The sequence below is a fragment of the Xenopus tropicalis genome, chromosome 6 (genome assembly GCF_000004195.4).
Source record: "Xenopus tropicalis strain Nigerian chromosome 6, UCB_Xtro_10.0, whole genome shotgun sequence".
NCBI classification, from domain to species: Eukaryota; Metazoa; Chordata; class Amphibia; order Anura; family Pipidae; genus Xenopus; species Xenopus tropicalis.
In genome coordinates, this window is record NC_030682.2 from 4,120,073 (window position 1) to 4,147,752 (window position 27,680).

Here is a 27,680-nt window from a genome sequence, read left to right on the forward strand (position 1 = left end):
ATGGCCCACGTATGCAACCTTATTTATGGGATTATGGGAGAATCGGTTTTTATGGTCCGATGAGGACTTTAGGGGGGGGACTCTGCACCTATGGCCCCTTCATAGATGATCTGTTTATAATTTGGGAAGGAGATAAAAAGAGGTGGAAATTAATTTGAATGATATGGGATTACAATTTACATACCAGGGGGTGTGTTTACTAAGAATGGAGATAAATATCACTGTTGATGTTGCTTGTCGCAACCAATTAGGTCTTTGCTTGATTTCTAACTTGTAGGTGACTTTTCAAATCTAATTGCTGATTGGTTGCTATGGGCAACATCACCGGAAATATTTATCTCCAATCTTAGTAAACATGCCCCTAAGTCTCTAAAGAGAAAGCAGAATTTTTAGATCTAAAATGGGTCTATTATTACCACTACGCATCATAAAGAAGTGTCTGTTAATGGGTTTCTACATTACAATAGCTGCCACAGTTAGTAATGAGTAGAGATGTAGCGAACCTCACAAAAAAAGTTCGCGAACCTGTTTGCGAACTTCTGCCAAAAAGTGCAAACTTTTGCGAACTTTGCGAACCCCATAGACTTCAATGGGAAGGCGAACTTTAAAACCTAGAAAAGCCATTTCTGGCCAGAAAACTGAATTTAAAGTTGATTAAAGGGTGCCACCACCTGGACAGTGACATGCAGGAGGGGGATCAAGGGCAAAAATTTCTCTGAAAAATACGTTGTTGACACAGCGTTGCGTTTTGTGCTGTAAAGGTCAGAAATCACACTACATGTCTAAACTTGTGTAATAAACTGCTTTTACAAGGACTATTGGGTTACAGCAGATGAGATCAGCAGGACAGTTGCCCACAGCAGCTACATACAGAGCCGTAGAAAGTAGATTACTAGTCAGCAAAGCTACCTAAACTGTCCCTCAAACCCCTGCACAGCTCTCTCCCTCAACAAGCACTCAACAAGCACACACAGGCAGAATGTAAAATGGCTGCTGGGCTTCGGTTTATATATGGAAGGGAGTGGTCCGGGGGTGGTCCAGGAGGGAGAGCTGCCTGATTGGCTGCCATGTATCTGCTGGCTCTGGGGTGAGAGGTCAAAATTTGGCTCCAGCTAAGGCGAACCCAAAATTGCGAACATCGCTAAAAGTTCGCGAACTTGCGAACACCCGATTTTCATGCGAATTAGTTCTCCGGCGAACAGTTCGCTACATCTCTAGTGATGAGCTAATCTGTCCCGTTTCGCTTCTCACTAAAATTCACGAAACGGCGAGAACATTTTCGAAACACATTTGTCACCCACAATTTTGTTTCTCACCCGCTTCTTTGTTTTTCTTCCATGCTTTTGTTGACGCGACCGCACTCTTTTTTGATGCAACCCCGCGCCCAATTTGACGTGCAACAATTTTTTTGTTCCACTGCGAATTTTCATGGAAGTTTCTGGAAACAATTCGCCAATGGCAAAAAGCTGAAATTCGTTGCTAATCCATGTCTGGCGAAAAAATTTGCTCATCACTAGCCACAGTAAAAAGACGTAAAAGGAATTGCACTAAGATAGAATCTTTTGAGAGTGAGGGCAATCGGCTCAAACATCAATTTACGGAAAAGGGACACCCCAATAGAATTGTGGAGCAAGCATATAATACAGTCCTGGGAATAGCAAGATCAGACACTAACAAAGGTTAGTGAAAAATGAATTAACACAAAAGGCAGGTTTTGTCACAGAATTTAATAATCATTCTAAAAAAATACAGAATATTATTCACAAACACTGGGATATTCTTCAGGCGGACCCTATGTTAAGTTCTGCCTATCATGGGCCGCCTGAGGTGATCTATAGGAGAGCACTTCCAATTAAATCTAATAATGCAAAGGGGAACTGCCTGAATAATACCCCAACAAAATAGGAAATTGGAGAAAAAGGAGGAGGGACGGTAAAATGTAACAAAAATACATTTGGCACGTGTGGGTATATCAAGAAAAGAGATACCAACATAGTTCACAACAATAAAGGGGGGAAAAAAACTATAAAAGGGATACATAACTGTCAGAATATGTGATTCATGCATTTAGAATGTGGATGTCCAGGGATGACATTTACTGGTAGAACAAACAGAACACTCAATACATGGTTCCTGGGACACATGGGGGACTTTTTTAAGAGTTAAAAGGGCCTTATACAGGGTCGGACTGAGTGAGGGACGGCAGGTGCCCCCATCGGCCACGTCCCCCACACGCTAACCCCCTGCAGGGGCCCCCACTGAGCCTCCCTAACCTCCCCAGGGCCCCCCCCCCACCTGACATCCTCCCCTGAGTGTGCGTAAGTTTAACACATTAGGGGAGGAACACCATCGGCCGAGGAAGCGCCGGCAAGAGTCGGGTCGAGGCCCACCAGGTTGCTTTTCTTAGAACTTTTGCAATTGTCATAAATTTGTTAAGTTTTCATTAACTCCTATTAACTTTTAGTTGCCAAATGCAACTGAACTGCTCTGAGTAAAGTTTTACCAACCTGCTTTTCTATAAGGAGATTCCGCTCCATATTGTTACAACGAGAAGGTGGCAGCAACGTAGATACGCCAGAGGAAGCAGCAAGGCTACAATATTCATATAACACTATTAGGCCCAGTGGCTACTTCATGTTTTTAGCCACATTATTTCTGTACTGCCCTTAGTTTATATTAATTGTTTATTTTTTCAGTTTCAGGGCTATTTTATTATTTCACAGCCCTGCAGCCACACAAGCAGAGACAGGCTTCAGTTCCCTATCAGGTCAGCCTAGCTGCTGATTGTGAATTGTGAATTGGTAGGGTAATGACTTTTTAGTAGTGATGGGCGAAATAATTCAGCAGGCGTGGATTCGTGGCGAATTTCCGTATTTCGCCATTGGCGGATTTTTTCACGGAAGGGGCAACAAAATACATACCTCCCAACATTTTGAAAATGGATAGAGGTACAAAATGAAATGCTGTGCGCGGTGCAGTGAATACCCTAAATACCACTCCCATTTGACTACATTTGGAAGATTATTTAAAGTTTGAACACATTTTGGGGTCCTGTTTTATGTGTTATTACAGTTTTGCTAATAAGGGTGAAGTTGCCCTTTAAGCTGTGAGTCTCAGTTCCCCCAAAAGACCTGTTTAGCTTATTAGTTACACTTGTATCTCAGTGCAGGGGGGGCTTTTTACCTTTCTGGGCTCTGCCAAGATTTGATTAAATGTGAGAAACAATGTATCTAAGTGCAGCTGAAGCTTGTTTACCTTTCTGGGCTCTCTGCCAAAAGCAACTTATTTAATTTAAAGCGAGAAACACTGTATCTAAGTGCAGATGATGCTCGTTAAGGTTTCTGGGCTCTGCCAAAAGCTACTTTTAATTAAATTTGTATCTTTTTTAGCTCAAAGGGAGATCAAAGGGAAATGAGGGACTTTTCAGTAAGAATTCGGGATTGCGGGTTGAGCTGTCAAAAGAGGGACTGTCCCACGAAAATCTGCATAGTTGGGAGGTATGCAAAATGTAGCGCGGAAAAATTCACCACATGTCAAAAAATTGTCACCCGCAAAAAAAATTACGTGTTAAAAAAAAGTCACACGCAAAAATTTTTTTGCATGCGCAACATTTTCGCCGTTTCACGAATTTTCCACCATTTCTAGGAACCTTGTTGATTTCATAGGACGCACTTGGAGCTAATATTATTTGCAGATGGATCATAATTACTCGTTCATTTCCACTTAGGGTTCACGCTCCCTTGTTTGTTCCATCAAAGTCAGTTTTCTTCCTAGTTTCTAACAGTCTACATTCAAAATATTTAAAGGAGACATATAGGATAAAGGAAAACCCCTAACCCTGTAGGCAGTTATGAATAATATCCGGTGCTGGTTTCCCTTTGGGCTAAACATTAACCCTATCTGTAACAATGGCCCCTTTATTGGGGCTCCCTATAGATCCTCTCAGGTCCCTGTCTGGGTTTCACATGAGGGGTGGGCATGTCCTAATGGTCCCTGCCAGAAGCACAGTAGGAGGGGAGAGCCAATCACAGCCCTGCACTCACACAAGCACAGACAGACTTTAGTTCCCTATCAGGTCAGTCGAGCTGCTGATTAGTTCCTATCCTACAGTGCAGTGTACGGAGGGCCGCCGGCCCCCCAGCTCATCCAGAGAATTCAGCCAGCAGGAAGTGGAACAGATGGGTGGGACTAGTGGGGTATGGGGGAATTTCTCAGCGAAAATGTCGTGCGACATGTTGGATTTTCAGATAAGATAATTATTAATTACAAGAATATTCTGATTTGTTAATGATAACGTGATTATTTTACTTAATAGAATATATATTCATGAATTATATTATGCTTTTTGATGAATCATATAGGAATGAATAATGAATGTTATTTTGTTTAGTTGATCAGAAACGTATGTGTTGAAAAGGAGGTTTGTATCGGATTACTAGCCCAGATGTATAATCTTTCGGTTAAAGCAAATATCAAAGGTTATATAATCCTTGGTGTCTAGGTGAACAAGATGAGAACACCTTGAAGGATCTTACAAACTCTCCACAATATAGAGCATACCTGTTGAGAGGGTAATAATTAATCTAGGACAGACCAATTTTGAATGGCTAGTGTGTTCACAAGTATATTGTATGTGTACTAAAGGTATTAAGTAGTTACACAGCATTGTTCTAGTCTGGAGCAATGTCAACAATAGTGTGTAACATCGAATTAAGGAAAGTCAAAAGTTATTTTATATTTTCTGAATATTTTCAGGCCACAATATTGAGGAAACAGTGACATCCACAGATGGGGGAGGACATTACGGGTCCAAAGGTCACTGTAATAAATATTTAAATCAACTGGTGATAGATTAACTTAAAGACTATCTGTTGATGCCAGTTGGTTAGTTGATAAATCCCAGAGGTGGAGTTTTAGCTAGAGACGAGGGATAAGTTAGGAGACAGGAGGACTAGGAGAGGAGCTAAAAAGAAAAAGAAACTGAAAAAGGAGAATCTAAGGGGATCTAAAAAACTGGAAGAGGAAGGAGAAACTACTCTCAACTATAAGAAAACTCTACTCTGGTAAATATAAATTTTTGTTATACTTTTTCTCGATTAAGTTGCTTGGATATTTATTATTCCTATGTGTATTATAGTCTTACCCTAAACATTGACTTTCCCAGAGTTGCAAACTGGGAATAATCTGTTTAATTTGGGTCCATTTTATTTTTCATTAGTATAGATATATGATATGCAAGTTAACAATCTAATGGGGAAATAAGAAAATTTAAAGACCTCAAAATCAATCATTTACCCTTCCTTTTATTCTAATATATTTAATACCTTGTTATTAAGTATTGAAAGTGAACGTATATATATTATTTTGTGGATGCTTGCGATTTATTGAATAATGTCTATTGTTCCTTTTGATTCATTATTAGATAGATATCAGGGAGTGTTAAGTAATAATTTCATTTTTGTAATATTCATATTTAAATAAATTAATTATTTTATTAAATAATTGTCATGATTTCTCACCTTTGTACCAATTGATTGGGAACGCTCGATATCGAATTCAGAGTTGGGCATATATTATTTAAGACTCCTCCTGTTTTACTAATAAGGAGACTTAAATTTTTTTATCTCATATTAAAATTAGAAATTTATCTAATTTTATTAAATATACGCAGAATTAGCCCGACAGACAAAAAAAATTGTCGCCCGTGGCTATTATTTTGTCGCCCGGCTATTGTTTTGTCACCCGCGGCTATCATCCGTTTCGCGAAACAATCCGCCAATGCCGAAACGCGGAAATTCGCCACGAATCCATGCCTGCCGAAACATTTTGCCCATCACTAATCTGGACTATTTTAAGGATTCAGTTGAGCCGGGCACTTGGATTCACCAAATCCTGCTGAAAAAGGCGGAATCCTGGATTCGGTGCATTCCTAAAATAGATTCCCCATTACTGAATGGAATAGAATCGCTCAGGAACATTCCCCCACATTCATTGTTGGTTCCTCACAAACAACAGGCCAGTGTCTGGGCCGTCCCATAAGGGGACAGTATGTGGGGCCCAAAGTGCCCTCTGCCCAATAGTAGGGAGTAGTGATGAGCAAAATTTTTTGGCAGGTATGGATTCTCAGGAAAATTCCGCATTTCGCCATTGGCTAATCGTTTCACGAAACTTCCGTGAAAATTCGCGTGTTGCGTGTCAAATTGGGCAATCGGAAAAAGTGCAGCGACAAAAAAATAGACGCGGGCAACAAAAAAATGCACAACAAATGCGTGTCACCAATTTTTTGCCGTTTCGCAACTTTTCTTGCCGTTTCACCAATTTTATGGTGAAGCAAAACAGGACAGATTCACTCATCACTAGTAGGGAGGAGTCTGGAAGGGCTAATGGGAGAATTCCACAGGGGACCTTATGAGTTATAGAACTAGTAATACAGAAAGAACACAAAGAGAATCACTGGAAAATATCTTCAGATTTTATTATTAATCACAATAAAGTAATGTAAACACTTTATTATATGGATTAAAAACAATATTTAGAGGTCTCCATGTGCCTCTGTCTTGCTTGACATTCCTATTGAATCAACCAATTCCGGCTATGGGATGTCAGCGCTAATGCCCAATCAGGGGCCCTGGAAATAAAGAAGGAAATGCTGGGCTGTAACCAACTGCTTTTTGTAGCATTGGGTGTGAGCTGCTAAATACTCAGTCATGGGGCAATTACTGCACCCAGAGATGAAAATTAGAAAATACTTATCCGGGGGGGAATGTAGGGAAGACATATTCTTTAGACGCCTTGGCTCCCATAACCTTCCCTAGATGGGTCTCTGATTTCAGCAAGAAGCCCCAGTGATCTGCTGCCCATATAATAACATGTATTAATGCAGGTGTGAGAGTTTGCTCAGTTGCCAGCCAGCAGATACACAGAATCCTATGGCAATCTGCTACATAACACAGGGTTCAGTAATCCTGTCCCTTTAGCAGCTTGGGGTTTCCCTTGGTTTTCCCTTGTTGTGAGTTAAGAGGAGCTTTAATAAACAATACAAATAGTAATAATATGAGGGGTTAACTGGTTCCTTGGGTAAATGCCTAAATTCACCTCAAATTTAGCAATGCTTTAAAGGAAAAGTAAAACTAAGTAAGCTTTATCAGAAAGGTCTATGTAAATACAGCCATTAACACTCACAGTAATGCTGCTCTGAGTCCTCTGTTACAAGAACCACTACATTTCTTTACTTCTGTTGTGTACACATGGACCTCTGCATCAGATTTCTCTCAGATCAAACCTCCAGGGCTTGGGCTTAAGCCTGTTCAGATTGCTCCTCTCTCCATCTCCCCCTCCCTTTCCCTCCTCCCCCCTCCCCTACCTGCTATAATCTGAGCCCGGAGCTACCAGACATCAGCATGCCCGCAGGTAAGTCATTTCAGACCAAGATAAAATGGCAGCTGCTATCGTAAACAAACAGAGTTTTTAGGGATGTTTACTCATGTATAGTAAAGCATAAAAAAAAAAATATATATATATATATATATAATATAGCTTTCTAGCTTGCACTATTGTGGCTAATCTATTGGCAGTATAATACCTCAGTAGTTTCTTTTATATAGAATAACTTTAAATCTTTTTAGAAAAAGAGCAGGCCTGAAGTCTATAAAGGGAAGCTGGGTGGTGAGAAGGGTTTCTTTGTCCACTGTTAGAGGTTTGAGACTGTTCACCTTTAGCAGTAATGCAGTATTAGGGCCGGATACATCCTACCTGTAGTACAAGTCTAACAATAGGTAGCCCATATCTGTTATAGCTCATCTCAAAGGGGAGAGAACATGAGGCTAATTAACTTGGGCATCCTGCTCCCCTTATCGGGAAGGTTAGTAGGGGATAGTACTTCAGTATGTCACAATATGTGTATGTGCCCAGTCTGATCAGTGGAGACATAGATTGACCCCAGCCCTGGGCAGGGACTTATTTAAGGATTCTAACCCAGGAACCATTACCAAAAAGATAGAATGCAGCATGAAGGGGCTCAGTGAAGGAGGCAGTGAAGGTGTGTAAGCGCCTGATTGGCTCACTCAGCTCATAAAAGGACAGGCGTCCGGCCTCATAGTCCAACCAGATCCTGATTCTCCTGCAGGAAGGGACGTGGGGTAAGTCTGTGCATTTACTGTCATGTCCAACTTCATATCTGTTATTATTCCCTCTGCGCAAACACCAGGACTTGTTATTATTCCCAATACCAGACTGCCACCCTCCCCTCTCTATACTGGGATAGGCCGCCCCTACCTCCCAGTACCCTGATTCACTGCCCTCCACTTCCCAGTAATGTCGCCCTGAGGGGAAACTCCTGCTGCTTAAAGCCTGAGCATAATCCCTAAATCTCTCTGGGGATTGTGGGTAATGTAGTTCTGTTAGTGAGTAGGAAGCAGATTTCCTGTCCCCTGATACAGATACACGATTATGAGCCGTGTTTATATCCAGTACCAGGTCTGTAGCCTCCTGCCCATAGATCCTTCCCTTTACCCCAGTCACAATCCCAGCTAAGCCTGTGAGTAATGTCTCTGAGATCTGACCCACATCCAGATCCCCTACAGCCGGGACCTTTATACCCTCTCTCTCTCTGCCCTCAGTATCTGCCCCCTCAGTATCCTCTCTCTCTCTGCCCTCAGTATCTGCCCCCTCAGTATCCTCTCTCTCTCTGCCCTCAGTATCTGCCCCCTCAGTACCCTCTCTCTCTCTGCCCTCAGTATCTGCCCCCTCAGTACCCTCTCTCTCTCTGCCCTCAGTATCTGCCCCCTCAGTATCCTCTCTCTCTCTGCCCTCAGTATCTGCCCCCTCAGTACCCTCTCTCTCTCTGCCCTCAGTATCTGCCCCCTCAGCCCCACAAAAGGCAGCCCCATGGGATTCCCATTGTTCCTGTAGGACAGTGAGTGGATCTGCCATGTTGCACAGCTCCTCAATGTGCCGGATCTTCCTGGACAGCTCATCCTTCTTTATTTCCAGCTGTTGGATCAGCTCAGTGAGTGGGAGTGAGATCTCCTCTTTCTGCCTGGAGATGTCACTCAGGAGTCGCTTCTCTAGGGCTTCCAGCTCTTCCCTGATGCCCCTAAACAGGGCAGTGACTCTCTCTGTCTCACCGGCTGCCGCTTCTGCCACTTCTCTCCTGCGCTCCTGCAGCCTCTGGGCTCCTCTCTCAGTCTCCTCTCTCTCTGGGCTCAGTTTCTCCAGAACTTTCCTCAGTTTCTCTTTCTTCTTCTCAGAGGCCTCACTCAGCAGCTCCACCCTGTGGCCCCGGTGCCCCCCGGCCAGGCAGCAGGACACACAGATACAGGCAGAATCCTCACAGCAGTAATACTCCAGAACCTTGTGATGTACAGAACATTTTCTCCCCATAAAGGAAGCGGTGGGCTCAGTGAGTACATGTTCTGCTGACTGGCTGTGCCCCCGCAGGTGGGTATCACACAGAGAAGCCTCACAGTGCAGACAGGATTTAACAGCGGGTACAGGGGAGAGGACACAGTAGGTGCAGGGAATCCCAGTCTCCCCCGGCTCCGGCTCAGTCGGACAGAACCGCGCTGCTATGTTCCCCAGAGTTCTGTTCCTGGGCAGGGCGGGGCGCTCCTGATACTCGGCTCTGCATTCAGGGCAGGAATAAGCCCCCAATCCCTCCTGGGCATCCATCACACTGCCAACGCAGCCCCGGCAGAAGTTATGGCCACAGGGCAGCATTACCGGATCAGTATAAATGCTCAGGCAGATGGAGCAGCTCAGCTCGTCTCTCAGATCAGCAGCCGCCATCGCTGAGAGCAGAACGGGGACTGAACAAGAAATGAAACAGAAAGTTCTCTTTCCCCAGAGACAAACAGCACTTTGCATTCCTGTGAGTTAACCCTCTCAGTTGTGGCACAGTGTGTATCTGGCTCAGCTCAAAATGATCCTCTGTATTTGTATCAATCACAATGGGCTTGAGGCTGCATGATGCTTCCATTGGCTGCAATACTGCTTTCATTTGTAATTGGCCTATGGATTTCTCCGCTCCCAGACCAGCCTGACACAGGGAAACAACATGGCTTCCTCTGCTCTCTGTCCCCTTCATGAGGAGCAGGTACTTAAAGGAGACATATTGGATAAATGGGGGGCAACGCTAATTTTGTAGGCAATTATGAATAATATCCGGTGCTGGTTTCCCTTTGGGCTAAACATTAACCCTATCTGTAACAATGGCCCCTTTATTGGAGCTCCCTATAGATCCTCTCACTTCTCTGTCCGAGTGTGAAATGAAGAGTGGGCGTGTCCTAACGGTCCCTGCCAGAAGCACAGTAGGAGGGGGAGAGCCAATCACAGCCCTGCACTCACACAAGCACAGACAGGCTACAGTTCCCTATCAGGTCAGCCTAGCTGCTGATTGGTTCCTATCCTACAGTGCAGGGTACGGAGGGCCGCCGGCTCCCCAGCTCATCCAGAGAATTCAGCCAGCAGGAAGTGGCACAGATGGGCGGGGCTAGTGGGGTTTTGTGCGAATTTCTCAATAAATCAGTCTGATACACAACTTTTTAAGCACAATCCTTCTATATCTAGAGGAGTATAATTCATTGGTACATTCATAATTTTTATAGGATATGTCTCCTTTAAGGGCTGGGAGTGGCTTTGGGGGATCTTGCCCTATACAGATTTGTGTGCTGCAACTCTTTAGTAATACCGACATGTTTCTATGGATTTTCATAGGAACATGTCTGACCCTTAACCTCCAAGTTGAGTTCCAAAAAGCAGGCCCCCATGCTGTTTATTTTGGACCTACATGATCTCCCTAAATAATGTGTTTTTTGAAGGGCTGCCTGGGCAAAACTTCCTGCCTGATTTACCAAATTAGGAAAACTCGGCAGAACTCAGTAACACTGATGCGGCGATTGGCCATTTGGGGATCGCTACATCATAGTCCCACCCCTGTGATGTCACAGACATGCCTCCTCCCTGCCCCTGTGATGTCACGGCCATGCCTCCTCCCTCCCACCTGTGACATCACCCCCGCCCCCTGCCAGGCTAAGAATGCAGGCAGAGGTGGCAACCCTAGTACCAGAAGCCTTACTCTTCTCAACAGGCTTTCTCCAACCATGGAGTGGCCAGAGCAACATGTAATGAGTTTATGTTGGGTGTATCTTCCTGCCGGACCCAACGTGTAGAGCAGCTTGAGACCTGCATTCAGTTTTAGAGTTGGAAGTATGAAGTATTCAGGATTCTGCATTTTCTTGTCTCTTCTAATTGCTGTTACTTTTTCTGCATATTTCTGCATTTTCTCCCTGAGTGAGCTGTGTAAATCCCATGGTGTGTGCCGTTTGGAGGAGCCCAGGAAGGGTGGGAATGTTACCATACTTACCATCATTTCTCTTTTGCTGACTCTGGAGAAACAGCGTACGCCATGCACAGCCCTTATCTGGATCATACTGGGACACTAGGCAGCTGTGTAAGGGGCAATTGCTTATATACGTTTATAATTCGGGGAGGAGTGGGTGCCTGCCCTAGCCCTCCAGAAAAGCTTGTTTGCCACATTTTGCACCCTACTATGCCCCACAACAGCTCCTCCTCCCACTCCTGTAACTGCTCAAGATATTGCCCATTCCTTTAAGCAGCTTCCCATTAAAGGTAATTCCCATTTTAATTGGATTTGATGAGTTCATCTTTGTACTCCTGCACCCAACTGGCCAACATTTATTACTATTTTACTTTATTGCCCTAATAATATTGTCCCATGCCTCTGGATACTCTTTCTAAAGGAAGCATTTCATTAGGGTTCCTCAGCCCCATTCTGCATCTCTCTGTGTCCCATTCCTCATAGACTGTAAGCTCTTCAGGATAAGGACATCATTCTAATGATCCTCCCTGCGGGAGGGGGAGCAGTAGAAGGGAGGGGGAGAGAGGAAAGTGGAGCAAACTGAGCAGACTAATGCCCATGCCCTGAAGGATTTTTCTTTGAACAGGAAGTCTGACACAGAAGAACATGAACAAAAAAAGAAGAAAGAAATTCTGTGTTTATGGCTGTATTTACATATACCTTTCTGATAAAGCTTACTTAGTCTTTACTTTTCCTTCTCCTTTAATTGGGATTTACACAAAATAATCCATAATGTTGAAGAGGGAATACATTTTTTCAATTAAAGAAACTGAACAATCTTTACTGTGAAATCCCTAGGGAAGCTCAGGGGCACCTACCTACCTGCCCTCAGAATGAAATGCATTACAGCTTGAATGGCCCCCTTTGTTTTATGAAGATCAAGGAGCTATCAAACCAAGCCAGGGATAAGCGAGAAGCACCAGTCAGGGTGGGGTTAAAAAATTTCTAAAACTTTGAACATCCCCCAGACCACATTTTTTCCATTATTAAAAAGTGATTCTGCCTAGAGACACCGTCCATGAAAACTGGGGGTAATATCTGTTCCCAGTAGTGTAAGGGATGGGGCCCTGTTAGGTACCAGTAGCCTGAGCCGCTGCTCATTGTGGGAGAAGGGAAGGTTCTTTCAATGCTGCCGCCCTGCTCAGTATGGGCACAATTATCCTTATTTAGATATAACCGTACCCTACTTATTCCTCAGTAGTGATGGGCGAAATGTTTCGCCAGGCATGGATTCGCTGCAAATTTCCGCATTTCGCCATGGGTGGATTGTTTCCCGAAACGGATAAAAAAATTCACTGTGTGTCCAAAATAAAATAAATAGTCGCGGCGTCAAAATAAATAGTAGCACGTCAAAAGAATAGTCGCAGCGTCAAAATAAATAGTCGTGTGTCAAAAGAATAGTCGCGGCGTCAAAATAAATAGTCGTGGGCGTGAAAATAAATAGTCGTGGGCGTCAAAATTAATAGTTGTGCATCAAACGAATAGTCGTGGCGTCAAAATAAATAGTCACAGCGTCAAAATAAATATTCGCAGGTCAAAATAATAGTCGCAGCGTCAAAATAAATAGTCGCGTGTCAAAAGAATAGTCGCGTCATCAAAAGAATAGTCGTGGCGTCAAAAGAATAGTCGCGGTGTCAAAAGAGATAGTAACGCGTCAAAAGAATAGTCACGGCATCAAAAGAATTTTCGTGGCGTCAAAAGGGTAGTCGCGCATCAAAAGAAATAGTAACTCGTCAAAAGAATAGTCGTGGCGTCAAAATAAATAGTCGTGGCGTCAAAAGAATAGTCGTGGCGTCAAAATAAATAGTCGGGGCATCAAAAGAAATAGTCACGGCGTCAAAAGAAATAGTCGTGGGCGTCAAAATTAATAGTTGTGCATCAAAAGAATATTCGTGGCGTCAAAATAAATAGTAACGCGTCAAAAGAATAGTCGTGGCGTCAAAAGAAATAGTAACGTGTCAAAAGAATAGTCGCGGTGTCAAAAGAATAGTCGTGGCGTCAAAATAAATAGTCGTGTGTCAAAAGAATAGTCGCGGCGTCAAAAGAATAGTCGCAGTGTCAAAATAAATAGTCGCGGGCTTCAAAATAAATAGTTGTGCATCAAATGAATAGTCATGGCGGCAAAATAAATAGTCGCATGTCAAAAGAATAGTCACGGCGTCAAAAGAATTGTCGCACGTCAAAAGAAATAGTAACGCGTCAAAAGAATAGTCGCGACATCAAAAGAATAGTCGTGGCGTCAAAATAAATAGTCGCAGCGTCAAAATAAATATTCGTGGGTCAAAAGAATAGTCGCAGCGTCAAAATAAATAGTCGCGCATCAAAAGAATAGTCGCAGCGTCAAAATAAATATTCGTGGGTCAAAAGAATAGTCGCAGCGTCAAAATAAATAGTCGCGCGTCAAAAGAATAGTCGTGGCATCAAAATAAATAGTCGCATGTCAAAAGAATAGTCGCAGCATCAAAATAAATAGTCGCATGTCAAAAGAATAGTCGTGGCATCAAAATAAATAGTCGCATGTCAAAAGAATAGTCGTGGCATCAAAATAAATAGTCGCATGTCAAAAGAATAGTAGCAGCATCAAAATAAATAGTCGCATGTCAAAAGAATAGTCGCAGTGTCAAAATAAATAGTCGCGCGTCAAAAGAATAGTTGTGGCGTCAAAATAAATAGTCGCATGTCAAAGGAATAGTCGCAGCATCAAAATAAATAGTCGCATGTCAAAAGAATAGTCGCAGCGTCAAAATAAATAGTCGCGCGTCAAAAGAATAGTTGTGGCGTCAAAATAAATAGTCTTTTGAAAGATTCGCAAATTTTTCGGAGAAGCAAAACGGGACAGATTCGCTCATCACTATTCCTCAGCAGATTTAGTTGAACAGTCTGTGTATTATAACAGCGGGACTCAGCACAGATATGCAGCTTCCTTAGTATGTAAACTCCAAAGTTGTAAAGTCCTGTGTGGAATAGAGAGGGTTAATACAACCTGAAATTTGCTCCATTTTTAGCCCACAACTCTCTTACAGCACAGAGCCCACTTCCTCCAGTTAGCACTTCCTCTTCCTGTTCCCTTCTGTCCTGGGAGGAGTCTCTTCCTTCCTGCCCTGAATGGAGGCAGCACACTGATGACCTTACTGTGCCAGACAGTAACCGGCAGCCATCTTGGGGGAAGCACCCTCACTCCTGCAGGTACAACAGGTTAGGGCCCCACCTCACAATGAGCCATGATATCACTTTTTTTATTGTACCTGTTGGGTTCACAGTGGAGCTGTGCAGGACTCAATGGTAATGCTTAAACAACTTATTTATTAGAGCTCCAACATGGCAAACTATATACAGACATTTGCAAGTAGGAAGTATACCATAGAGAACAAGAAGAAGTTAAGCTAGATAACACATTGTAGCTGAGCTACCATTTAGGCATGCAGCTCCCTCTAGTGGTACACAACACTCCTCCCCCCTAGCTAACGTAATCGTCCATGCACTTTGGAGGCACCCTGTTGCGTTGTGGCCATACATAACCAGAAGTCTGACCACAAGAGACACCTTGTATGACACAGGTCCAGTAACTTCAGTTATTACTGCAGGGACCCACTTTGGACCAGCCCCATAATTCCTGGCGTACACTGGATCATTAGAAGCAAATGTACGTAGAGTCTTAGAGGATAGGGCTGAATCCAGGCTCTGTTGCTGTTTCCTTTCTACATCATCAGTTAGATCTGGATTAAGACGATCAAGACATGTTTTAAGTCACCGCCCCATCAGAAGCTCAGCAGGGCTGACACCTGTGGTAGGACATGGGGTAACATGCTGAGCTATAAGGAATCGTGCAAGTCTTGTTGACCAGTCCCCATTAGTAATCCTTCTGAGTGCATCCTTTGCAGTTTGAACCATTCTTTCAGCTTGTCCATTTCTTTGAGGTCGACGTGGAGCAATGGTTACTGCCCTTATTAAGTTGTAATTGGTAAAGGTCTTAAACTCCTCAGAAGTAAAAGCAGCCCCATTGTCTGATACAATAACATCTGGAATTCCGTGTGTTGCAAACAGCTGGCGTAGAGTTAAAATTGTCACAGCTGATGTCTGAGATGACACTGGGATGACCTCTAACCATTTTGAGAAAGAGTCTACCACTACAAGAAAGTTCTTCCCCTGGAACGGTCCAGCAAAATCAATATGAAGTCTAGACCAAGGCTTTTTTGTAATCTCCCAAGGAAACACTGGAGCGGCAGGGAGGCTGTGATGAGAGTTCTGGCAAGTGACACACAGATGTACGGCCTCTTGTATGTCTGTGTCAATTCTGGGCCACCAGACATAACTCCTTGCGAGAGCTTTCATGCGCACGATTCCTGGGAGGGCTGCACGTAGCATATCTAGGACAATTTTGCGTCCTCTTTGAGGAATGACTACTCGGCTTCCCCATAATAAACACCCTTTATGTGCAGATAGTTCATGTTGACAGTTTGAATATGGTCTGAACTCTTCAGACAACTTTTCATTTGTCCATCCCCTCCACACCCAGTTGAGAACACGAGAAAGGATTGGATCCTTTGCAGTCATATGAGCAATCTCAGTAGCTTCCAGTGGAGAATCAGGGAGGGATTCCAGCATAAGTACTTCAAGTAAAGGGGGTAGTGAGCAGTCTGGGATCTGTAAAGGCAAGCGACTCAAAGCATCAGCATTTAAGATTGATTTTCCAGGTTTATAAAGAAGAGTGTAATCATAAGCACTTAGCATGATACTCCATCTGAGCATTCGAGGTGACATAACATTAGGAGTAGGACTATCTTTTGAGAGCAAACCCAGTAATGGTTTATGATCAGTGTGGATTTCAAATGTATGTCCATAGAGGTAATTATGAAACTTCTTTACACCAGCTATGATAGCTAATGCTTCCTTATCAATTTGTGCATAGTTCCTCTCTGCTGATGTAATTTTCCTAGAGTAATAAGCAACTGGTGCCTCTTTACCATTTGGGAGAATGTGGCTAAGAACAGCGCCAACACCATAAGGAGATGCATCTGTAGTATTAATGGCCGATCTTCATCATAATGGACAAGAAGAGAATCAGATGTCAGCAACTGTTTAACTTTGCAGAAGGCCTCTGAATGTTTAGGAGTCCAATTCCATGGGACCCCTTTGTCAAGCAAGCGATGAAGAGGCTCTGCCACTGTTGCCTTTTGAGCAAGGAAGCTGTGATAGAAATTGAGCAACCCAAGGAATGCTTGAAGTTCTTGTTTAGATTTTGGTTCAGGTGCATCATGGATAGCTTTCACTTTACTTTCTGTAGGACGAATGCCTGAAGCATCTATACGGTACCCCAAGAAGTTTACGCTGGTGGCTCCAATCTCACACTTTTCTTTTTTTAAACGAATGCCTGATGAATCAAAATGAGATAGTACTTCTCTAAGGAGGTCAATCATCAGTATACTTTCAGATGGCCCCATTAGTAGAACATTACATTAACATCATCAAAATATGGTACAACACCAGGAATGCTGGATAGCAAGGTTTCCATAAAGTGCTGGAATATTCCTGGTGCAGTTGAAATCCCAAACTGGAGGCGCTTTACCCTGAATGCACCCCGATGGGTAATAATAGTCTGGGTATCTGCAGAAGCTTCATCCACCAACAACTGTTGGTTTGCCTGGGCAAGATCAAGTTTTGCAAAAACCTTGCCACCAGTTAGTGTGGACAGCAGGCACAGGATATGGATGCTGATTAAGAGCTTTATTTAATGTGCATTTATAGTCTGCACAGAGTCTCACATCACCATTAGGCTTAAGAACTGGCACAATCGGGGTTGCCCATTGTGTGTGTGTCACTGGCTCAAAGACCCCTTGTGCTGTGAGACGTTCAAGTTCAGCTTCAATTTTTGGACGTAAAGCATATGGCACAGATCTGGCTTTCATGTGTATGGGTGAGATTGTAGGGTCTATTCTAAGTGACACAGGTGGGCCCTAGTTCATGCCTAGTTCATAAGCAAAAACTTGTGGAAATTCCTCAACGACCATCATTACTGATCCCCCAGTGACAACATGGATGCCTCGGATGCTGATTTTTAATGGAGAGAACCAGTTCCTTCCCAAAAGGCTTTTTTGAGTACCTTTAGCAACAATCAGGGGTAACATTCCAATGAATGTGTTGTACTGAACACTCACATCACAACTTCCAAGAAGCTCAACAGACTGTCCATTATAGTCATGGAGTGTGCACCCTGGCTTTGATAATGTGGGAGGATTGTGAGGGAACAGTTTATCAAATAATTCAGAGCTTATTATGGTAAATGCGGCTCCTGAGTCTCCATTTCACACCGATGGCCATGTATAAAAACATTTGCAGTAATTTCAGAGTTTATGGGGCCCTTACTGTTGACATGTTGGATATGATACAGCTGGTTGACCTCTGTTCCAGTGGCTGCCCCTTTATTTGTTGGTCATTTTTTATGTGAAAACTTTGCATAATCACTTTGTTTTTCCTGATTAACCCTTGCTTTGCAAACACGTATTACATGGCCTTTCTTTTTGCAGTAATGACAGACAGCATTCTTAAAAGGGCATACAGAGTGTCTATGCTGACCACCACATCCAATACATGGTGTAAATGGTGATGCATTTGTTGCAAGATAGGCTTTTGGTTTGTTGTTTGAAAATGAATGTCATCTCCCTGCTTGGAGGATATGGTGTGCACACTGGTTGCTGTATGATGAATTGCCTTAGTGTGTAAAAGTGCAGTTTGTGCAGCCAAGGCCTCCTCCTGCGCAGCTGCCAGCGTCAGGTTAGGCTCAGCGAGAAGCCGGCGCTGCAAGGCCTCATTCTGAATCCCACAGACTAATCAATCTCTCAGCATATCATTTAGGAACTCTCCAAACTGGCAATGCTCTGCTATGTGCCATAATTCTGCAATATAGGTAGAAATTGTTTCATCTGCTCTTTGGTTTCTTTTGTGAAAGTGAAATCTCTGTATAATGACAGATGGTGTTGGAGAAAAATGTGCCTTTAACATTGCTAGTAACTCCTCATAAGTCTTTGTTTTTGGAGAGGCCGGGGCAGTGAGTGAGCGGATGACTGCAAATGTTTTAGCCCCACAGACAGTCAGTAGCACTGCCCTCTTTTGCTCAGGGGTATCTATAGTGTTTGCTTCTAGGAAGTAGGAAAGTCTCTCTGCATATGAGTCCCAAGAAGCAGGGTCACTTACATCAAATTCCTCCATGTGTCCCAGGGCGGCCATGTCTGCAGTGGATCTGTCCAGACAGCAGAGTTCTAATCCTCGTCACCACAAAAGTGTTGGGTTCACAGTGGAGCTGTGCAGGACTCAATGGTAATGCTTAAACAACTTATTTATTAGAGCTCCAACATGGCAAACTATATACAGACATTTGCAAGTAGGAAGTATACCATAGAGAACAAGAAGAAGTTAAGCTAGATAACACATTGTAGCTGAGCTAACATTTAGGCATGCAGCTCCCTCTAGTGGTACACAACTGTACCTGCTGTTGTGGTTCCCATTGGGAACTGTTTGGAGGATAATATGATCTCACAACCATTCCAATCACACGCCCTCCCCATCAAGGGAAAAGGCCCCAATATGAAGACACATAACTTTAATATATCACATCTATCTAATGTAGCACTATTATATTAATACCCCCAACCAGGTTGGCTGATGGAATCAGCCTGTAACATGGCAATAATCCATTTATGGCACTTGCCTACCTGTGTTATCAAAACTCCGGAGGGGCCCTTTAAAGGAGACATATCCTATAAAAATGATGAATGTACCAGGGAATTATACTCCTCTAGATATAGAAGGATTGTGCTTAAAAAGTTGTGTTTCTGACTGATTTTTTGAGAAATTCCACAAAACCCCCACTAGCCCCGCCCATCTGTGCCACTTCCTGCTGGCTGAATTCTCTGGATGAGCTGGGGAGCCGGCGGCCCTCCGTACCCTGCACTGTAGGATAGGAACCAATCAGCAGCTAGGCTGACCTGATAGGGAACTGAAGCCTGTCTGTGCTTGTGTGACTGCAGGGCTGTGATTGGCTCTCCCCCTCCTACTGTGTATCTGGCAGGGACCGTTAGGACACGCCCACTCTCCATTTCACACTGGAGGGAGAAGTGAGAGGATCTATAGGGAGCTCCAATAAAGGGGCCATTTTTACAGAGAGAATTTATTTTTAGCACAAAGTGAAACCAGCACCGGATATTATTCATAATTGCCTACAAAATTAGCGTTGCTCCCCATTTATCCAATATGTCTCCTTTAATGCCGTCTCCATGAATTATTGATTTAGTAGGAAATATGTCTATGAAGATTTTCATTCATCCAGGTCATGGTATATCTAGTATAAATAAATTTGAAGCAACTGGACTTGTTTAGTAATCATTGAAGACGTTTCACTAATCATCCGAGCAGCTTCTTCAGTTGAAGCTGCTCGGATGAGTAGTGAAACGTCTTCAATGATTACTAAACAAGTCCAGTTGCTTCAAATTTATTTATACTAGATATTTAGTAGGAAAGTTTTGCCAGTGGGGACAGAGTTATAGACACAAATGTATTGGAGGTGCATCTGTGTCCCCCCTCCCTCCCTCAGAATGTATCTCGGCAGGCATTAAAGGAGACATATAGCGATGAGCGAATTTTTTCGCCAGGCATGGATTTGCAACGAATTTCCGCATTTCGTCATTGGCGAATTGTTTTGCAAAACTTCAGAGTAAATTCACCACACACGGTCGCATCAAATCAACTGCACAACAAATTCGTTTTGGTAATTTTCTGCTGTTTCGTGAACTTTATGGCGAAGCAATATGGGACAGATTTGCTCATCACTATATCCTATAAACATTATGAATGTACCAGGGAATTAAAGTTGTGTTTCTGACTGATTTATTGAGAAATTCCCCCAAACCCCACTAGCCCCGCCCATCTGTTCCACTTCCTGCTGCCTCCTTTCCCAGGCTGTGCAGGGGGGGCGGCGGCACTGTAGGATAGGAACCAATCAGCAGCTAGGCTGACCTGATAGGGAACTGAAGCCTGTCTGTGCTTGTGTGACTGCAGGGCTGTGATTGGCTCTCCCCCTCCTACTGTGCTTCTGGCAGGGACCGTTAGGACACGCCCACCCCTCATGTGAAACCCAGACAGGGACCTGAGAGGATCTATAGGGAGCTCCAATAAAGGGGCCATTGTTACAGATAGGGTTAATGTTTAGCCCAAAGGGAAACCAGCACCGGATATTATTCATAATTGCCTACAGGGTTAGGGGTTTCCTTTATCCTATATGTCTATATGGGTTATAGCAGGATATTAGCAGAGGTCAGGGACACTCACAGGAGCAGGGCAGGATTCCCAGGATAATGTGACACACACCAACTCATTTAGTTTAATGATCCAGTAAGGAGAGCCGGTAGGGGCATGCTTAAAGGACAAGTCAACCAAAAATATATTTTTTTTTTCGCCTAATATAAGAAAACATAATTCTAAGCAACTTTGCAATATACATTCATTACAAATTTGCAAAGGTTTTTTTATTTGTATATATAACTACTATTAAGAGCAATGTTTGCCTCTCTTTTTCTATTCCCTGCCCTGTGAAATCTGGGATATGAAACAGTGTAACACAAGGCAGCAGCCTGACAGACCTGACTCGCTGGGGGAGACTGACCCCTGAAACACTGTAACACAAGGCAGCAGCCTGACAGACCTGACTCGCTGGGGGAGACTGACCCCTGAAACAGTGTAACACAAGGCAGCAGCCTGACAGACCTGACTCGCTGGGGGAGACTGACCCCTGAAACAGTGTAACACAAGGCAGCAGCCTGACAGACCTGACTCGCTGGGGGAGACCGACCCCTGAAACAGTGTAACACAAGGCAGCAGCCTGACAGACCTGACTCGCTGGGGGAGACCGACCCCTGAAACAATGTAACACAAGGCAGCAGCCTGACAGACCTGACTCGCTGGGGGAGACCGACCCCTGAAACACTGTAACACAAGGCAGCAGCCTGACAGACCTGACTCGCTGGGGGAGACCGACCCCTGAAACACTGTAACACAAGGCAGCAGCCTGACAGACCTGACTCGCTGGGGGAGACTGACCCCTGAAACAGTGTAACACAAGGCAGCAGCCTGACAGACCTGACTCACTGGGGGAGACTGACCCCTGAAACACTGTAACACAAGGCAGCAGCCTGACAGACCTGACTCGCTGGGGGAGACCGACCCCTGAAACACTGTAACACAAGGCAGCAGCCTGACAGACCTGACTCGCTGGGGGAGACTGACCCCTGAAACAGTGTAACACAAGGCAGCAGCCTGACAGACCTGACTCGCTGGGGGAGACTGACCCCTGAAACAGTGTAACACAAGGCAGCAGCCTGACAGACCTGACTCGCTGGGGGAGACCGACCCCTGAAACAGTGTAACACAAGGCAGCAGCCTGACAGACCTGACTCGCTGGGGGAGACTGACCCCTGAAACAGTGTAACACAAGGCAGCAGCCTGACAGACCTGACTCGCTGGGGGAGACCGACCCCTCAAACAGTGTAACACAAGGCAGCAGCCTGACAGACCTGACTCGCTGGGGGAGACTGACCCCTGAAACACTGTAACACAAGGCAGCAGCCTGACAGACCTGACTCGCTGGGGGAGACTGACCCCTGAAACAGTGTAACACAAGGCAGCAGCCTGACAGACCTGACTCGCTGGGGGAGACTAACCTTTGCAACATTGTTTAAAAAGTAACAACCAGGAGTTCAGCAAATGCTGCTTTCAGTAGCAATTACATTTATACATAATTTTGAAAGCACTAAAAGTTTTCAATACATTCACATTGGAAAGTTGCTTGGGATTATGTTTTCTTTCTTTTATTGGGCAAAAAATTATTATGGGGGCTTGGCAGGTCTTCAAAAAGCCCCTTAGTTGGGAAATTACTTGCAGCTGGATCAGGTGACTGAGGCAGGGAAGGCAAAAGCATAAACGGTCACAACGATTAGTTACCCTCTGCATCCCTACTGCCCCCTGTGGCTCAGCCTGGAGACGCTGCATCCCATGAACAGGCGGTTCCAGTTCTACCCTGGGCAGATCCCAACACCCACACACAGAGTTAATTCATTTAGTCACACACTTTCATGCAGCCTATGGGCTCAAAGCTTATTACATTTAATATTACAAAAGCAAACAGTGAATCTCTGTACAGAAAGAATGTTACAAAGAGACCTACATAATATCAAATTGCAAAGAGTAAAGTAAAATAAAAAGGAATAAAACACAGAGAAACCCTATGTACGTTACAAAGTCAGGAATTTCCTATGTTTCCCCCTGAGGCAGGAGTTGGAGTAAGTGGGCCCAGCCCCCAGGCAGGACTGGCGCCTCAAGGTATGAGTGCCAATGCTTAGGGCTCCCCACTCTTTATAACCCACTGGGACACCCGCCCCTCACCCTCATTGCCTTACACATGGGGTAGGAGCGCCCCGGAAATGTGATCCATTTGTGGATAATCAGAATGATACCAAACATGTCCCAGCCCCCCAGAAACTATCCCTCCTAACTGGTGGGTAGAGACCCTGATTGGTATCCTTAGGAATCACATGACCTCCTCATATCCAATATGTGATTTATATCCCTATATAAGGGGGGATATGGATCCTTTTCTACAATCTACCAATTGTCCAATGGTCTGGTTCTGAATAGACCTATATGGTGCATCCCTTTCCCACAATCCCCTAATGGAATATCTAATTATGGGACTCTTTGTGGGCCTGAGACCCAATGTTGTTATTGTTAACTCTTATGGTGCCAGCACAATACTGCTCTGGCATAACAAAAGGAAACAGCTGCTTTTAGCCCAAATGTAACACAGGTGCCATATATTATGTATCAGTGCCTACATGGGGGGGTTGATAGTCAAAAGCTTTAGATGGGATAGAATACACCTTTAAAGGGACAGCATACACCCATTTTCAAAATGAGCTCAATGAATAGGGCTTGTGCTCAACATTTCTTTTGTTATAATTACAAAATATCTATGGTTTCTGTTATTCCTGGCACTATAGAAGAATATGAAGCTAGTTTCACTTTAGCACTTCCTGTCACTTCCTGGTCCTGCAGAGCAATGGAGGATATGATACAAACATATGTAATCACTAAGAGGCCCCTTATAATGAGCTGCTCAGTGCTACTGCTTAGAGAAGGGAGGCGTTTGTTTAAAGAGAGATAGGGAGCTGTGAATAAATTACCCTCTTTATGAAGGAAAGGGGAAAGGAAAACATCACAAGAAATTATCATATGGCAGCATAAAGAGTGTCTCCAGCCCTGGGCCCTAACTAATGATTCTCACCCAGGTACCATAAATATAGAATGCAGCATGAAGGGGCTCAGTGAAGGAGGCAGTGAAGGTGTGTAAGTGCCTGATTGGCTCACTCAGCTCATAAAAGGACAGGCGTCCGGCCTCATAGTCCAATGAGATCCTGATTCTCCTGCAGGAAGGGGCGTGGGGTAACTGTGTCCATTTACTGTCATGTCTCACTCTAAAGCTATTATCCTTCCATTTGTACAAACCCCAGGACTTGTTATTATTCCCAATACCAGACTGTCTCCCCCCCCTCTCTATACTGGGATAGGCCGCCCCTACCTCCCACTCCCCTGATTCACTGCCCTCCACTTCCCAGTAATGTCGCCCTGAGGGGAAACTCCTGCTGCTTAAAGCCTGAGAATAAAGTTGAAATCTCACTGGGGATTGTGGGTAATGTTGGTTTGTTAGTGAGTAGGAAGCAGATTTCCTGTCCCCTGATACAGATACACGATTATGAGTCGTGTTTATATCCAGTACCAGGTCTGTGGCCTCCTGCCCATAGACCCTTCCCATTACCCAAGTCACAATCCCAGCTAAGCCTGTGAGTAATGTCTCTGAGATCCGACCCACATCCAGATCCCCTACAGCTGGGACCTTTATACCCTCTCTCTCTCTGCCCTCATTATCTGCCCCCTCAGTACCCTCTCTCTCTCTGCCCTCAGTATCTGCCCCCTCAGCCCCACAAAAGGCAGCCCCATGGGATTCCCATTGTTCCTGTAGGACAGTGAGTGGATCTGCCATGTTGCACAGCTCCTCAATGTGCCGGATCTTCCTGGACAGCTCGTCCTTCTTTATTTCCAGCTGTTGGATCAGCTCAGTGAGTGTGAGTGAGAGCTCCTCTTTCTGCCTGGAGATGTCACTCAGGAGTCGCTTCTCTAGGGCTTCCAGCTCTTCCCTGATGCCCCTAAACAGGGCAGTGACTCTCTCTGTCTCACCGGCTGCCGCTTCTGCCACTTCTCTCCTGCGCTCCTGCAGCCTCTGGGCTCCTCTCTCAGTCTCCTCTCTCTCTGGGCTCAGTTTCTCCAGAACTTTCCTCAGTTTCTCTTTCTTCTTCTCAGAGGCCTCACTCAGCAGCTCCACCCTGTGGCCCCGGTGCCCCCCGGGCAGGCAGCAGGACACACAGATACAGGCAGAATCCTCACAGCAGTGATACTCCAGAACCTTGTGATGTACAGAACATTTTCTCCCAATAAAGGAAGCGGTGGGCTCAGTGAGTACATGTTCTGCTGACTGGCTGTGCCCCCGCAGGTGGGTATCACACAGAGAAGCCTCACAGTGCAGACAGGATTTAACAGCGGGTACAGGGGAGAGGACACAGTAGGTGCAGGGAATCCCAGTCTCCCCCGGCTCCGGCTCAGTCGGACAGAACCGCGCTGCTATGTTCCCCAGAGTTCTGTTCCTGGGCAGGGCGGGGCGCTCCTGATACTCGGCTCTGCAATCAGGGCAGGAATAAGCCCCCAATCCCTCCTGGGCATCCATCACACTGCCAACGCAGCCCCGGCAGAAGTTATGGCCACAGGGCAGCATTACCGGATCAGTATAAATGCTCAGGCAGATGGAGCAGCTCAGCTCGTCTCTCAGATCAGCAGCCGCCATCGCTGAGAGCAGAACGGGGACTGAACAAGAAACGAAATACAAAGTTCTCTTTCCCCAGAGACAAACAGCACTTTGGACTCCTGTGAGTTAACCCTCTCAGTTCCTGAATACAGGGTGTGTCTGACTGTAGTTCACTCAGAAGAAATCTCAGTACAAGTGCTCAGCCCCAAAGGAATGTTCCTTACCATCAGTCCCTACACACCGAGATCCCTACCCCACCGGGTACATTCCCCTTGTAAGCAAGAAACATTGTCACAAAGTAAAACCTTTATGGTTTGAAACAAGTGTTGGAGGTTGGTTAAAAAAACAGAATTTAAAACATTCTAGTTATCTTATCACTTATCAGGTACAAGAAAACCAATAAACAGCAAAAAAATCAGACAAGCTAAAATAGAGATGGAGAACGGTGTTATTATTAACTTGTATTCATAAAGCGCCAACATATCCCGCAGCGCTGTACAAGTGGGTTTATACATTGAACATACAGAATTACACACAAAGCAACCAATAACTCATACAAGAGGTGAAGAGGGCCCTGCCCAAGAGAGCTTACACTCTATAAGAAGAAGGGAATTTTTTTTATTAGCAAAAACGTAACTATTTACAATGAATCAAGCCATACAAAGCAAAATAAAAAAAAACATGTTAATTTTAAAACCCAATGTTTTCGAAGTCCTTCCTTTGTCCATAAACCCATCCACTGAAAATCTGTCCCAGTAAATTCCTCCCTTAATCCAATGGGATGCCTCCCAACCACCCAACACCAGCACCACACACAATCCCTGCCTTTAAGTCCTTGCAACAGGCCCCCCATGGAACATCTCCAACCCCATCCCCCAAACACATTGCCCTCCCCATATCAGCAAAATGAAATTAATAATGAGACTGGTGGGTGCATCTCTGTAGCATTTTTCCCCCAGACATGTTTACATTCTTCTAAAGAAACAAAGACAATGAATATTAAACTCAAACTTATAAATGCACAGAGGGTTACGCATACACAGGGAAGGGGGACAGTCTCACACCGTTCCATTTTGACAAATTTGTAGCATTTCTTTGCACATCTTTTCCCTTCAGGATCCCAAATCACCAACCACAAGTGATACACAAGAGCCAGTTGATGTCAAAATACTTTGGGGGAATTCTACTGTTATTTAGCCACCGAAGGCTCTGGGAGAGAACATCACCTGTACAATCCTTTAAAGACAAAGGAGAGGTAAAATAGGTTCCAAGGACCCCAATAAACCTGCCTTCTAGAGGTGGACCTGAGCTCTTCCAGACTAACATCCCACATCCTTAGCAACTTCAGCCCCAACTCAAGATGTGGTGGGAGAAAACCACACACCCAGACTTCCTTCACTCTACCGCCTCGTACCCAGTCTCCCACCAAAGGTCCAATGTCTGACACAACCTTCCCACAGGGAATTGGTTCTTTCACCCAGGTTCCCAAAATTATATGTCAGAAAATGGAGCCAAAGACACAGCATATCCAACCTCTTTCCTCTGCAGGTAAGTGATACCCCTTTTGACGGTATTCAGCCTGCTCCCCCAGATTAACTGGAAGAACAGACTGTGGATCTGAGCATAGAGAGCTTCAGGCAGGAAACAAACAGGAAGATAGGGACCAGGCAAGTCTCCACAAGCTTCACTCTTTCCTCTTCAGGTAAGTGATACCCCTTTTGATGGGATTCAGCCTGTTCCCCCAGATTAACTGGAAGAACAGACTGTGGATCTGAGCATAGAGAGCTTCAGGCAGCGGATACACGTAGGAAACAAACAAAAAGATAGGGACCAGGTAGTCTTCACGAGCTTCACCCTTTCCCTATAGGACAGCCTATAATGCTTCCATCGCTGTACCCTTGCATTTCCAGCATCCATTTTCTCCTCCCAGTTTTGCCTGCTTAGATCTCCCCTTCCAAATTTGATCCCCAGGATTTTAACTTGGTTTGGGGCAATTGGGAATTCCTGGAGCAGAATATCAGGCTCCTTGTCCAATGACCAAAAAGCTTCCTACATAACCATGTTGACCAGAGACCCAGAGGCCTCTGAGTAGCTTCTGATTTCCTCACTCAGCTTTCTCACAGCCCCTGGGCATGAGATTATCACAATGACATCATCTGCATAGGCAACTGACCTGAGGCACTGGCCCCGAGCCACAGGAAGTCCCTTCAAGCCACTCATCTGCAATCTCCTCAGAAAGGGATCAATCACAAACACGTATAGAAGAGGGTTCAAAGGGCACCCCTGCCTCACTCCGGCCCCAACCTCAAAGTTTATGCCACTCCGTCCATTAATTAGTGGAAAGCTTACAGCCCCTTGGTACAAAACAGAAAGCCACCTAATAAATTGTCCCAGGATGCCATA

General features: G+C 44.6%; 2 protein-coding genes across 2 annotated transcripts; both read right to left on the minus strand.

Annotated features, from left to right (window-relative positions):
* Positions 1-7,618: 7,618 nt before the first annotated feature.
* Positions 7,619-10,008, minus strand: LOC100494585 (E3 ubiquitin/ISG15 ligase TRIM25-like). Its single transcript, XM_031904258.1, has 2 exons — positions 8,874-10,008; positions 7,619-8,621 (listed from the first exon to the last, which is right to left on the minus strand). The coding sequence occupies exons 1-2, from the start codon at positions 9,862-9,864 to the stop codon at positions 7,957-7,959; spliced, it is 1,656 nt and encodes a 551-aa protein (XP_031760118.1). The 5' UTR covers positions 9,865-10,008; the 3' UTR covers positions 7,619-7,956.
* Positions 10,009-22,502: 12,494 nt separating this feature from the next.
* LOC101734678 (E3 ubiquitin/ISG15 ligase TRIM25-like) lies at positions 22,503-25,375 on the minus strand. Its single transcript, XM_004915613.4, has one exon. The coding sequence runs from the start codon at positions 25,314-25,316 to the stop codon at positions 23,688-23,690; it is 1,629 nt and encodes a 542-aa protein (XP_004915670.2). The 5' UTR covers positions 25,317-25,375; the 3' UTR covers positions 22,503-23,687.
* Positions 25,376-27,680: the final 2,305 nt, after the last annotated feature.

Excerpts from the sequence above, each read along its gene's own strand:
- LOC100494585 (XM_031904258.1), bottom strand. The coding sequence starts at position 9,864 with ATGCAAAGTGCTGTTTGTCTCTGGGGAAAGAGAACTTTCTGTTTCATT. Across the intron at positions 8,622-8,873 it reads ATCCCATGGGGCTGCCTTTT|ATACTGAGGGCAGAGAGAGA; the intron begins GTGGGGCTGAGG and ends CTGAGGGGGCAG.
- LOC101734678 (XM_004915613.4), bottom strand. The coding sequence starts at position 25,316 with ATGGCGGCTGCTGATCTGAGAGACGAGCTGAGCTGCTCCATCTGCCTG.